General features: G+C 35.6%; 1 protein-coding gene across 3 annotated transcripts in view; it reads right to left on the bottom strand.

The window, feature by feature from the left end:
• The window catches only part of LOC127876077 (deleted in malignant brain tumors 1 protein-like), an 89,762-nt gene that overhangs the window by 19,328 nt on the left and 57,068 nt on the right, over positions 1 to 13,366 (bottom strand). For all 3 annotated transcript variants that reach the window (XM_052420986.1, XM_052420985.1, XM_052420984.1), the window contains exons 27-37: positions 12,650 to 12,991; positions 11,837 to 12,127; positions 10,741 to 10,845; positions 8,349 to 8,567; positions 7,640 to 7,780; positions 7,122 to 7,304; positions 6,516 to 6,839; positions 5,134 to 5,279; positions 2,267 to 2,453; positions 1,545 to 1,663; positions 211 to 427 (exon numbers count right to left, since the gene is read on the bottom strand). In XM_052420986.1, coding sequence (XP_052276946.1) covers positions 211 to 427; positions 1,545 to 1,663; positions 2,267 to 2,453; positions 5,134 to 5,279; positions 6,516 to 6,839; positions 7,122 to 7,304; positions 7,640 to 7,780; positions 8,349 to 8,567; positions 10,741 to 10,845; positions 11,837 to 12,127; positions 12,650 to 12,991 — 2,274 coding nt within the window. The remainder of the gene's footprint in view (positions 1 to 210; positions 428 to 1,544; positions 1,664 to 2,266; positions 2,454 to 5,133; positions 5,280 to 6,515; positions 6,840 to 7,121; positions 7,305 to 7,639; positions 7,781 to 8,348; positions 8,568 to 10,740; positions 10,846 to 11,836; positions 12,128 to 12,649; positions 12,992 to 13,366) is intronic.

The raw sequence follows: 13,366 nt of genomic DNA on the forward strand, positions 1-13,366 counted from the left end.
AAATACTAAACAATTGTTGCTATGCCTGCGTTTCAATAACTTTTAGTAAAATGACAGTGTACTGTAAAAAATCTGTTTGCTTAATTGAGTAGACATTATGATAATTCCATCACAATAACACTAACAAATAAAGATCTTCATACAGGATTCCATTGATTTAAAATCATGAAGGACCTGAAAGCAAACAATCGACAAACTACAAATCCACACCATTGTCATTGTAACATAGGACAGCTGCATGCATTCGGCTTGAGCAATTTTTCTCGTCTAGTCTCTCTTTGAATACGCAGTTGTTTAGGGACGGTTCGTGACCTGTACATTTGACATCACTCATCCAGTACGGACCACGTCCCATCAAGGGAGAGAAATCATTGTCTGCCTGCGGGAATGCAATGCCATGCTGGTAGGTCAAATTGCGACAAAGTACCTGAAAACATACCCAGTACACACTAAAACAATTATTTCAATAAGAGGTATTTAGGTAGATATGTGTTAAAAATATCAGCTTCAAAAAAGATCACAGAAAGCTCTTTCCATTTACTTTAAATCAGATTCCTTATCTTTTTAATCAGACGTTAAAATTATTGGTTGAAAGTTGAAACTTGAAACTCACCATGATAACCAACACGTATTGAAAGTAAAATAGTTGTAGATTATGCTGCTATAGGAATGTGTTGCAGAAAAAATTAATGACCCTAACCCTTTGTATGCTGGGAAATTTGTCGTCTGCTAAAATGTCATCTGCTGAATTTCTTAAATTAGCATTTTTTTCGATTTTTTCAAAGAATACTATCAGAATAGCAAACAGTTTGGATCCTGATGAGACGCCACGTTCTGTTTGCAAATGCCTTTAAAATTCGGTTCCAGCGCTGAAAGGGTTTATCATTCCAAAAAAATGAAGCAAAAACAATACCATAGGCTGTATTGACAACCTAACCAGAATTTATGCCCAACATAATAAGTTGCTAGTTTTCTATGAACGTAATTTATTGGTCTTAACCCTAAACTTTATTTTAGAAGTCCAGGTTTATTTTTCGATAATTTTTTGCTACCATTAATTATAATTATATACAATGCTACATTCACTTTAACTTATAAAGAAACATGTGTTGTTAAGCCATTTTGAAGATCATTGAACATCCTTATTCAAGCACGGTACCTTCAGTATTGTATAAAAAGTTTAGGCTGACCTACCTAATCCATTATTTCTGAGATATTATTAGAAACAACTTTTTTGTTTTACCTTTAATTTTAATTATTTTTTTTTGGGGGGGGGGGCAAATAAAATGTATAAATGACTAAATGAAAAAATAATAATTAAGACAGCTTTTGTCATGGAAAAGCTCGTATTGGTATAAATCGTATCATATGCAACAAATATCATTATCAATGGCAACATATGTAACAAATATCATTACCAATGGTAACATATGCAACAAATATCATTACCAATGGTAACATATATGCAACAAATATGATTAACAATGGTACCATATGCAACAAATATCATTTAGAATAGTAACATATGCAACAAATATGATTACCGATGCATCAATATCATCCCATCCCTCTGAGCAGATCTTTCCAAACAGTCCGTAGTGACGCACGGAAACCACACCAGAATAGTCCCCAGCAGAACCTTTCTCAATCGAGTAGCTGTAGTCTTTGAAAAAACAAGTGAAATATGCTATTTAAATATGATTTTGGGATCCTTTCATTTTATTCTAATAGTTTTATTATACGTATTGTTTACATGTGTATATGCAATCTATATATAAATGTATAATTAATGTATGTGTTATTTAAATATGGTATGTATTTGGTTAAAATATTTGCTTATTTTACATTATGAGATATTTAAAATGCTAAATCCAACAAGATAGCCTCAGCTGTACATGGTAAACTACAATATGTCCAGAAGAATGACTGTCTTTGTTTAGATAATGAATTTAAATTAACAACCTTTTTATATACAGTGCCTCTTTAAATTCTCTTTAAAGACTTTACAGTTAAACATCCATATAGTCTAACAATAATGACCACATTGGTCAAATGAACTGTTCAAAACAAAAATTATTAAGCTACAAAATATTTCATTTTCAAAACAAAAATTATTATTAATCTACGAAATATTTCATTTAAATACATAATTGTGAATTTCCAAACATTAAACCATTTCAAAACAACGGTTTTATAAAAATCAATTTAACAATATCGGGAGAATTAAAACACGCATCATTTCCTAAAACAGTACGAATGTACCAACCCTCAGTGAGAGGCAGGTCAGAGTTCATGTAGCAGGCCACGGAGGCATAGGAGTCGGACTGGTTACACTGCCCGGCCATGAGACACTGGTCTATAGAGGTGGCGTCTTCCGAGCATGACAGCGTGTTGTTCTCAAAGATTTCCTCATGTATCGTGCCAAAAGCAGAGCTCAGGATTGCACGCCCAGTCTAAAATCACATGACGCCATTTTGGGATCTTATTTAAGATTTCCTTATTTGCCCACCCATTCCTTGACTTAGAAAAAATGAAATAAGAATTTTATGAAAAATAAGACTTCTATAGAAAATAAGACTTTAAATAAAATTAGAATTTATAGAAAATAAGACTTTATAGAGAATAAGACTTGCATAGAAAGAAAGAGTTACAAAAACTTAAGACTTACATAGAAAATAAGAACTTCATCCGAGATTACAGAAAACATGGCTGACATAAGAAATAAAAATTTGGCCTTAGACATAATACCTCAGAGATTGTGAATTAACAAGCTGGAAACATTGTTTTCACATATGTTATTATTCTGTAAGGATAATCTACCCACATGACCTGGGTTTTTCGGCATTAGCTGTATACGCCAGCTTTTCACCTTAGCCTGACCTTTGTTAGCGTCCAATAGAATCCAAATAAAACTTCCCGCGGCCAAGTACAGATGAATAAACTTCATTGACTGCATTGGCTGATTTGAGAATACGACCAGAACATTGGAAACATGTCCGCGTCTTTGTAACACTGTTTTACTGCGTGTTCAGCATTTAACAATTTATATCTAATGAAAAGGCTTAATAGATAGAACAGTTTTACACTCAATCTCGACATCAATACAGTTTGTGCGTCCACCTTTTATTTTCAGAAGATTTTCAGCGCGAGAACTTTTGCACTTTAAGGCTATGTTCTCATATTTAGTACTAACTTCCATATTCCTGTCAACATGTTAACATGTTAAAGTATAGAGAGCAGTGGAAGCGAATACTCACTTTAATGCATTGCATTTCAACTCGCGAGGTATATCGGGTCAATTTGCGGCCACTGTGTGTGAATGTCAGAGTTTACATACAGGTCATCGATGCGTCTCTACCCTATGTGCTGATCGGAGTTCGCGGCCAGGAAAAAATCGTTACATAATAAAGACGCTATAGCGTGAACTGGAATTTTCTTTAGACCAGACAGATGTTAAATGAAGATATCCAGTGATATCATATGGTATGTCAATAATAGATTCTTAATGTGTTTTACAACAATACCATGATAAATATTATTTTTAATTAATTTAACAAGAATTATGCCATCATATTGACTAATGAATTAAGCATGAGCGCAATGATTCTCGATACTGTTAATAATCGAATCAAATAGCAACGCCAGACAAACCACTAAAACAGGTTTGTTCGAAGAACGCGCGTATAAATATTTAAAATATGTACGGATACTTCACGTGTGGCCGATTGACTCATATGTTTTAATTTCACTTTCATTCTTCTTTTGGTTTTCTGCTTTGTATCTATACGTTTATGACCAGCAATATGTAATAATGTAAAATAAGCCGCGAAAACTCCGCGTATCATCCCGTACTGCGTTTGCAGCAGCTAAGAACTGCTAAGAAAAAGACATTCGCTATCTTTGATCTCATTCATTGAAGTCTTTACCTTTCATTAACTGCAACCACAATCAACGCCGTATATCTTTTTAAAGATATTTCTTGTTATATTTACAAACAAGAGATTGCCATGAACTATGGTCCCCTACCGGTGAAACTCCACCATTGTCAGATTTTTAATTTTTATTTGTTGCCATAGCAACCAGAATTCTTTACGTAGGAACAAAATGAAATGACATGCATAATCTCCATATTTCCATCTATCCATGTTTCAAGTTTCATGAAAAAATATGAGGAACTTTTAAAGTTATCACAGGATCCACTATTTTCAGCAATATTTGTAGTCTATTTGTTAATATTTCTAGTCTATTTGTTGCCATAGCAACCAGAATTCTTGACGTAGGAACGAAATGAAATGAAGTGCATAATCTCCATATTGCCATCTATCCATGTTTCAAGTTTCATGAAAAAATATGAAGAACTTTTTAAGTTATTGCAGGATCCAGAAGTGTGACAGACAGACTGACTGACTGACTGACAGACAGAGCAGAGCGCAACCATAAGACACCTCCAGTTTCACTGGTAGGGGACAATAAACCCAATTAGTATGCAATTATAATTTGCATAATCATGACCTGATACAAATATCATAAGCTTTTATTGAAATAAGTACTTTTCCAATACATAGATAAAATAAAGAAAATGTAAAATTCCACTCAAACTTGAATATAATAACCCATTTATGCCTAGTGGACTCTCCCATCCTTCTAAATTGGATCAATTTATTAAAAAAATTAGGGATGTCTTGTATATTTATTTCTATATTTAGAATATTTCTTACACAAATTCTTTTAAGCAAACAGCGCAGACCCTGATGAGACGCCGCATCATGTGGTTCTATGCTGTTTGCCAAGGCTTTTTTTCTAGACGCTATGCATAAATGGGTTAAAGTACTTTTAAAACAATATTACACTTTAAGAATATAAATCATTCTCATATTCCTGTGCAATTTTTTAAATAATACTATTACTAAATTTTAAACACGAAATATTGATTAAAATATCTAAGTATGAAGCTTGCAACATCATTGGTTATTTCAGTGGCTGCAGATAAGGCCAGACATCATGATTTGGTGGATGGAAGAAAACACAATACAGCCCTTAAGTTCATAAACACATGTTGAAAAGAATAGTGCTTTGGAATGATCCCCGTATTTTGCTACTGTCATATAAAGCATACAAATGCCCTGAACTTACATCAAAACCCAGTTCTTTGCAGACCAGCGTGGCACTATTGTCATTGAATCCTTTATCACACACTGCCTCCCACACATTTCTTGTAGAGTCAAAGTAGAGGACAGGTCCATTGGTGATGTGCTTGCCAACACCAGAACCGAGCTTTACTGCAATACATAACCACTAGTGAGCAGAACCGAGCTTTACTGCAATACATAACCACTAGTGAGCAGAACCGAGCTTTACTGCAATACATAACCACAAGTGAGCAGAACCGAGCTTTACTGCAAAACATAACCACTAGTGAGCAGAACCCAGCTTTACTGCAATACATAACCACTAGTGAGCAGAACCGAGCTTAACTGCAATACATAACCACTAGTGAGCAGAACCGAGCTTTACTGCAATACATTACCACTAGTGAGCTGTCGGGTCTCTAAGACAATAAGGCTCAATGCATGTGAGATGCCTAATGTAATGTTAAATAATGCTTTAAGTGATATTATTACCTGTACTTTTCAAATGGGATAAGAACAAGGCGCCTTAGTCCTATTATTTTTTACGTATAAATTGATGATTTGCATGATAACATTTAAGTTTGCAATTTCGTCCAGATTATGAGGAATTATTTATAATACTATATGCAGACAATATTGGAATTTCTGGCCAAAAACAGCAATACCGTTACGTGTTATCTAAAGTTAAGAAGTTAACCCTGATAATTAATTTGAATTAAACAAAATTTGTAGTATTTAAAAAGCTCTGATTCCCATCAATGATATATAATGTTGCACTTAAGTGCCCGCTTTCTCCATCACTGGTAACTGCCCTTTAAATGAAAACTGTTCATATCATTACAAACAATTTTCTAGACAGTGGGTATTTAATGTCAAGGTTTATTTCTGGTGTACTTTATCAATTTATAAAATGGCTCTGATGCAAACCGTGTAGGTGTGTCAATGCTTGCGTTTCTATATGCTTTCATGCCTATAAAAAGTTGATGCCAGTCATTCCAATTCTGTTGTATGGATCAAAGCTATTATTAGTGTTGCCATTTGGTTATAGTGCTGTTTAGTTTACATGCTTATGATTTTACTCTCTTTATTGAGGCAACAATATATTGATGTTGAAATGCCTCATTAGGTTATGTGGTACACATACCATTAATATTTACACATTGAGCCGCATTTGAAAGTATTTGTTAAGTTTAATTGAAACACCAAAGTGCCGTTATATCAGACAATGTTATGAAATGTTAAAATGATTTCCATTTGATTTATCATTTATGGGCTATTCAATTGGGTTTTGTCTTTATGTGAGCAAATGTTCTGAAAATTTAATCATGTTTGCCTGACTGTCTGAAAAGTATCACCAAGTGTGCTGACAGTGTAACTCTTTCTCACCTGAATTGTAGCAATTAACTGCCGCATCCTTCGAGTGATCACAGTTAGAATCGGTGGGGGAAGGTTCAAATCCCTCGTGTGAACAATTACGTAGCGAATCTTCCGAACCGTTACAGTGCAAGTTAGCCGCATAAATCTTATCAGGAGGTGGGCCAAACTTTCCTGTATAAAGCGGGTACCCGGTTTTGTAGCCAAGGGAGCGACACAGGACCTTGGCATCATTCAAGTCCCAGTATCGATTGCATACTGTTCCCCAGACCCCATCCACAGATATCTCAACACGCCCATACTCATTTCCGCCACCCATAATACGGATGTCCACACCTGAAATATATTGAAATATTTTCTCATCATATACAAAACAAATTGCATAAAATAGAAAATATTCTATGAAAAAAGAGAGAAAAGTTTGAGATTCTTTCAAGGTAACGCTTACATAGAACACACACATTTAACATGAGAAAAGTATTGAATTCTTATTTTGAAAAGTCAATGATTGCCAGACACTTTTCCTATACTGACATAAAAATGTTGAGAAACAACCTTACAAACATCATGCACAGATTGTACCACAATATCACTACAAAAGCATTTAGACTAACAAACCATATTTCTGGTAGCACAAGACGCCAGCATAATTTCGACTAGGACAGTCCTGCACTTGACCGTACTTGACCATCGGACAAAGGTCCAAGGATGTCTCCTTTCCGGAACAATTGACCTGTGATGTCCAGAATGGTGCGTTTTCTCCCCTACCTGTGCTCCATTTGTAGTGGCTGTAGGCCTGACCTGGAGTGGAAGGGAATGTGTTAATCAGTGAAGTGTAGTCGTGTGTATCAGTTGGGTGCTAAGCATATTCATTTGTATTCTAAATATGCGGATGATATTAGGTGAAGTAGTCAAAAATAAGAATTGTATTCATGGATTCTTATGTTTTCATTCTCGAGTATTGATAAGATCATACTGTTAGAACTTAAATTGGCATTGTAATAGTTTTTGTACCATAAAATCAGATTACCCTTATCATGGTGTTGTTGTTTTTAAACTAACTCTATTTCACAGCCATGGTCAATGGCAAATAATCCTTGAGCTGCATATATAACGAACACAGTCTAAAGTGCTACCATAGTAGAATCCTAACTGCTTGCAGAGGACTGTGGCATCTAAGTCGTCCCAGCCTTCAGAGCAGACACGCCCGGTGATGTTCAGGTAGGATACCTCAACAACACCTAGGGTCCGGTTACCAGCGATGGAGAAGGAGGGCACTAGAGATAAACATTACATATCTTTGATTTACTTATGATTAAGTCTGTAAAACATTGATGACAGTAAACAAATCTTTTTTTCAAGTTATGTCTGTCAAATATTTATGCCTAAGCTTCCTGAAAGGCTAAAATAATGTGGTCAAACATGGTCAAGGACACTTAAGGACACTTTCTCAAATATTTATTAAATATGAGCCGTGCTCTGTGAAAAAGGGGTTTAATGCATGTGCATAAAACGTTGTCCCAGATAAGCTATCCTTGCAGTCCGCACAGGCTTATCTTTGACGACACTTTCCGCTTTTATGGTATTTTTCGTATTTTTCGTCTCTTTTTAGCAAACATCCAGTTTAGGCGGAAACTGTATTTCCTGGCTAGTTCCTGGCTAATCTGGGACGACACTTTAAGCACATACATTTAACCCCCTTTTCACAGTGCACGGCACAAATGTAAGTTTTAGCTTTGCAAAATTTAAGAAACCATAGTACTTATCAAATGTTAAATCGTGTCTTTTTCTGTTCCATTGTAAATATGTCAAATATGCATTAACTGTTATTATGAGGGTACACACCACTGTATTTTTCCAAAGTGGAGCGATTGAAGCAGGCTGCGGCTGCATAATCCATGGAGCACATAGAGACATACGGAATATTGTGTGGACAGTCAGTGATCTTTTTCTCGTTGCCGTTGCACTGAACCGCTTCCATGGTCCCAGGAGCCTTTATGTAGCCATATGGGGCATTGTGTAGGGGAAATCCAGTCTCAAAACCAAGCTGTCTGCACACAACATCTGTCGTAATGATACATATGAGTTTTATAAAGAATGAAAGACATTATTTTTTATGAAAAAAGTGCTTTCTTAAACCTAATTTGTTGTCTGATTGGAAAGAAGTAATGATATTGAATGTTATTTCATCTCCAGAATATAGAATAATACCTACTGATAAAAGCAGTAAATTTCATTGTGCAGAACACTCTGTTATAAGGAAATGTCTTATGTTAGAGAGCATTATAAACATCAAAGATCTCTGTGAGATGTGTTTATGTTGGAGAGCATTATAAACATCAAGGATCTCTGTCGATGTGTTTATGTTGGAGAGCAAAATAAACATCGAAGATCTCTGTCCGATGTGTTTATGTTGGAGAGCAAAATAAACATCAAAGGTCTCTGTCAGATGTGTTTATGATGGAGAGCATAATAAATATCAAAGATCTCTGTCAGATGTGTATATGTTGGAGAGCAAAATAAACATCAAAGATCTCTGTCCGAATGCGATGTGTTTATGTTGGAGAGCAAAATAAACATCAAAGATCTCTGTTCGATGTCTTTATGTTGGAGAGCAAAATAAACATCAAAGATCTCTGTCAGATGTGTTTATGTTGGAGAGCATAATAAATATCAAAGATCTCTGTCAGATGTGTTTATATTGGAGAGCAAAATAAACATCAAAGATCGCTGTCAGATGTGTTTATGTTGGAGAGCAAAATAAACATCAAAGATCTCTGTCTGATGTCTTTATGTTGGAGAGCATAATAAACATCAACGATCTCTGTCATACGTGTTTATGTTGGAGAGCATAATAAAAATCAAAGATCTCTGTCAGATGTGTTTATGTTGGACAGCATTATAAACATCAAAGATCTTTGTCAGATGTGTTTATGTTTGAGAACATAACAAACATCAACGATCTCTGTCAGATGTGTTTGTGTTGGAGAGCAAAATAAACATCAAAGATCTCTGTCAGATGTGTTTATGTTGGAGAGCATAATAAGCATCAAAGATCTCTGTCCGATGTCTTTATGTTGGAGAGCATAATAAACATCAATGATCTCTTTCCAATGATCTCTGTCATATGTGTTTATGTTGGAGAGCATAATAAAAATCAAAGATCTCTGTCAGATGTGTTTATGTTGGAGAGCAAAATAAACATCAAAGATCTCTGCCAGATGTGTTTATGTTGGAGAGCAAAATAAACATCAAAGATCTCTGTCAGACATGTTTATGTTGGAGAGCATTAAACATCAAAGATCTCTGTCAGATGTGTTTATGCTGGAGAGCAAAATAAACATCAAAAATCTCTGTCAAATATGTTTATGTTGGAGAGCAAAATAAACATCAAAGATCTCTGTCAGATGTGTTTTTAACACGGCATACGTTTCTCTGGTGGTCACACAAGTTCTTCTTAAACTATTTCTGAAAGGGCAAAAGATAAAAATACCATAAAAGCAATCAAGCCAAAAATCAAACATACTTTCCTGAATGCCTGCTAAAACCTCTCGAAAGTTTCATTATGATTGAAGTTATTTCTACACACAACCAATACTGTTACATCCTTTTTTTTCAAAGGAGAAAACCTCAGTTACTGCTGCCGCAACAATATAAACTAGTTGGTTGCATTTTTAGACTGCACACATAATCTCCCCCTTTTGTACATACGCTGCTACACCAAAACTAATAGTAACACACACTAATGCCAGTAACTGACAATAGCCCAAATTTAATCTGACTGAGGGGAAAACAGCCCACAAAAATAATTGCCTGACCAATCCCACACAAAAGGTTTGTGGTAAGGCTGGAAATAAAACTCACATCTTCAAGTTTTTACCACAACGCTCTGCATATTCCTAGCTCATGTAAATAATTTTCTGGTTATCTCTTCCCACTTAGATACGTATTTTGACGCATTTGTAGTCCCACACTAGGTTAATTTTATTAATGACCTTTCTAACGGGATTCAAGTTTTAAAGATTTCCTTTCCAACCCTTAGGTACTGATGATCAGCAAACAGCATAAAACCTGAACAGATTGCCAGTTACTCCCAGGCTGTTCTGGTTTTATGCTGTGTGCACATTTTCACTTTGCCTCTTAAGTGGGAAAAGGTTATGTGATTACAGACTTACTAGGTTGTACTCACTGAACAACATCTCTCTGATCCCATACAGACTGACAAGGTTGTACTCACCGACGTCTTTCTGGTCCCAGTCCTTGTTGCACACGAGGCCCCAATGGTTGTTCATGTTCACCTCTACAGCACCGTGGGACTTGTAGTCTCCCCTAGTCAGCATCACTGCAGCGAGAAGGAAATCATCATAGACTGAGGCATCTCTTTGGGGAAAGGGGGCTTAATGCATGTGCATATAGTGTTTTCTCAGGTAAGCCTGTGCAGTCTGCAAAGGCTTATCAGGGACAACACTTTCTGCCTATTCTGGATTTTTGCGAAGATGAGATTTCATTTAAACAAAAAATACAATAAAAGCGGAATTTTTTTTTCCTTGATTAGCCTTATCAGACTGCACACATAAATTTAGCCCTGTTGTCCCAGAACAAGGTTCATTTATTGTTGTTTATGGCTCAATCAAACTTGATTTGGAGATCCAATGTGATATTGAACCAAAAACATCAGTCAACATGGATTTATACCCATTTATCTAATTGACAAAGATCGAGTTGTTTATTGAGCCATTAACAAGATTACAATATGTGCAAACCTTTTCAATTTTTCAATTTGCATGATTTAACAAAACAAAAAATTTAAACAGTGATGTACTTCTTATCTGGAAATATTTTAAGATCTTTTAATGGAGCTCTTAACCATAAAAAATGAGTTCTTTGCTTATAGATTTAGAGTAGCCAGTATAAAGACAGTGTTTAAAATGTTAACATATATAATGTATTCTTAACAAATTTGATGAAAACATTATCTTGAGATTTTCCTACAAAGCTTTAACTTATATCATTATAAATATATCACCTAGTTATAATCGAGGTGAGCAATAATAAGCAATTCAAAATTAAGTGACATTCAATGAACTTTTATACTTCTAAAACAAACAAAAGGATTTAGTTGACATCTGATTTAGGGCATATCATCACAATTACTTTTTATCATTTAAGGTAAAAGACAGCATTCAATTCAATATAAGTGTACTATTAAATGACAGCTTTCAAGGTTATCCCATATGCTAATAATAAAAAAAGATTAAAAAAAACAACAAACAAAAATCATCCAATAGCAACTTCTTTAAGAAATCGTCTACATCATTATCCAACCAGCCTACCTGATTTCAGACAAGTTACACCAGCGTCATCGCAATTTGCGGAACCAGGCGTCCACGTATTGGTACACTCCAGTATGGTATTCTCATTCCCAGTACAGGCGATGTAGTTCATCCAGACATGACCATCATGACGGGAACTGAAAGTCTTGGTGATGCCATCAATGTAACCTTGCTGACGACAGAACACGCCTGCCTCCTTGTTTCCCCAGCTACTGTTGCAGACCCGACCCCACTCTCCATTAAACATGATCTGCACACGGCCCTCTTCATCCAGACGGAATTTTACTCCCTCTGAAATGTTTACAATGGGTCAATATTCACCCTTTAATCACTCAGATAGGCATTTTGATACATTTAAGTCCTTTAGAAAATCACATTAAATGTAAGACAAGTTCCTTAAAACATTTAAGTTTTAAAGGCTTCATTTCCAACTCCATAGATAAGGATGAAAAGCAAACAGTATCAAACCTGAACAGCCTGCTAGTCACTCACAGGCTGTTCAGGTTTTATGCTGATTGAATATAGCTATTTTCACTTTTATTCTGGGTCTGAAAGGGTTAACATCACTTTCTGAATTTCAGTTTAGAATTCCAAATGAAAAAAAACACAACTTGTATACCATCTTGTCTTAACTAAATTCACTTTTATAAGTTACAATTGCACCAAACTATATTTGAATGAAACTAATTGGTGGTAAATGGCTCTTTTTTTCTTTTGTTATGAAAAGCATAGGCACACCTTAACAAAAGGCTTATATCTATAAAAAAAAAAGATCCAACAGCAACATCATTTGGATTGTTATTTTGATTATACCTTCATGGTTATAACACAGGACGCCAGCGGTGGGCCTCTGAAAGCTCTTCTGAATGGAGTATTGGCAGCCGATATTATCATTGAACTTGCTGTACTTGCAATCACTGAGATTCTGAGCAGAGTTCTCATCCCCGCTGCATTTAAAGTTCCCGAGTACCATTGGTGCCTCTACACGACTTGTGCCGTTGTACGCGACTCCCCCAATGTAATTGAGCTGCCTACAGGCAGCCCTTGCTGTGCTGTTAGACCAGCCATGCGGGCATATTGGCCCCCAGAAGCCATACTTGTTGACCTCTAGTGACCCATAGTACAGACCGGAGGATATACGTATATCAAATGTGCCTGGAAATGAAATAATCCTCACTGTGGGAAAACTGGGCTTTGTGAATGTGCGTAAAGTGTCGTTCCAGAACCTGAGATGACACTTTGCCAGAATGCATTACACCCCGTTTTTCCAGAACGCATCTTAAATACATGGTAAATTATGAAAACTGTTCATTTGACTGAAAGGTTATGAACTCATTCATGAATATTGTAAGCAACCTGTCATACACTCACAAGAATACAGTGATAATTTTATAAATCAAAAGTATATTAGTGCCAGGGACTCATAGGTTTTAAATCTATGGATCCCAGAGAAAAGGTATGGGTCCCATCTATGAGCAGAAGAAAAAACATAGTGGATCAGGGTATTTCTACATTTTAATGACATCACAT

This window comes from Dreissena polymorpha, chromosome 4, assembly GCF_020536995.1.
Source record: "Dreissena polymorpha isolate Duluth1 chromosome 4, UMN_Dpol_1.0, whole genome shotgun sequence".
Classification (NCBI taxonomy): Eukaryota; Metazoa; Mollusca; class Bivalvia; order Myida; family Dreissenidae; genus Dreissena; species Dreissena polymorpha.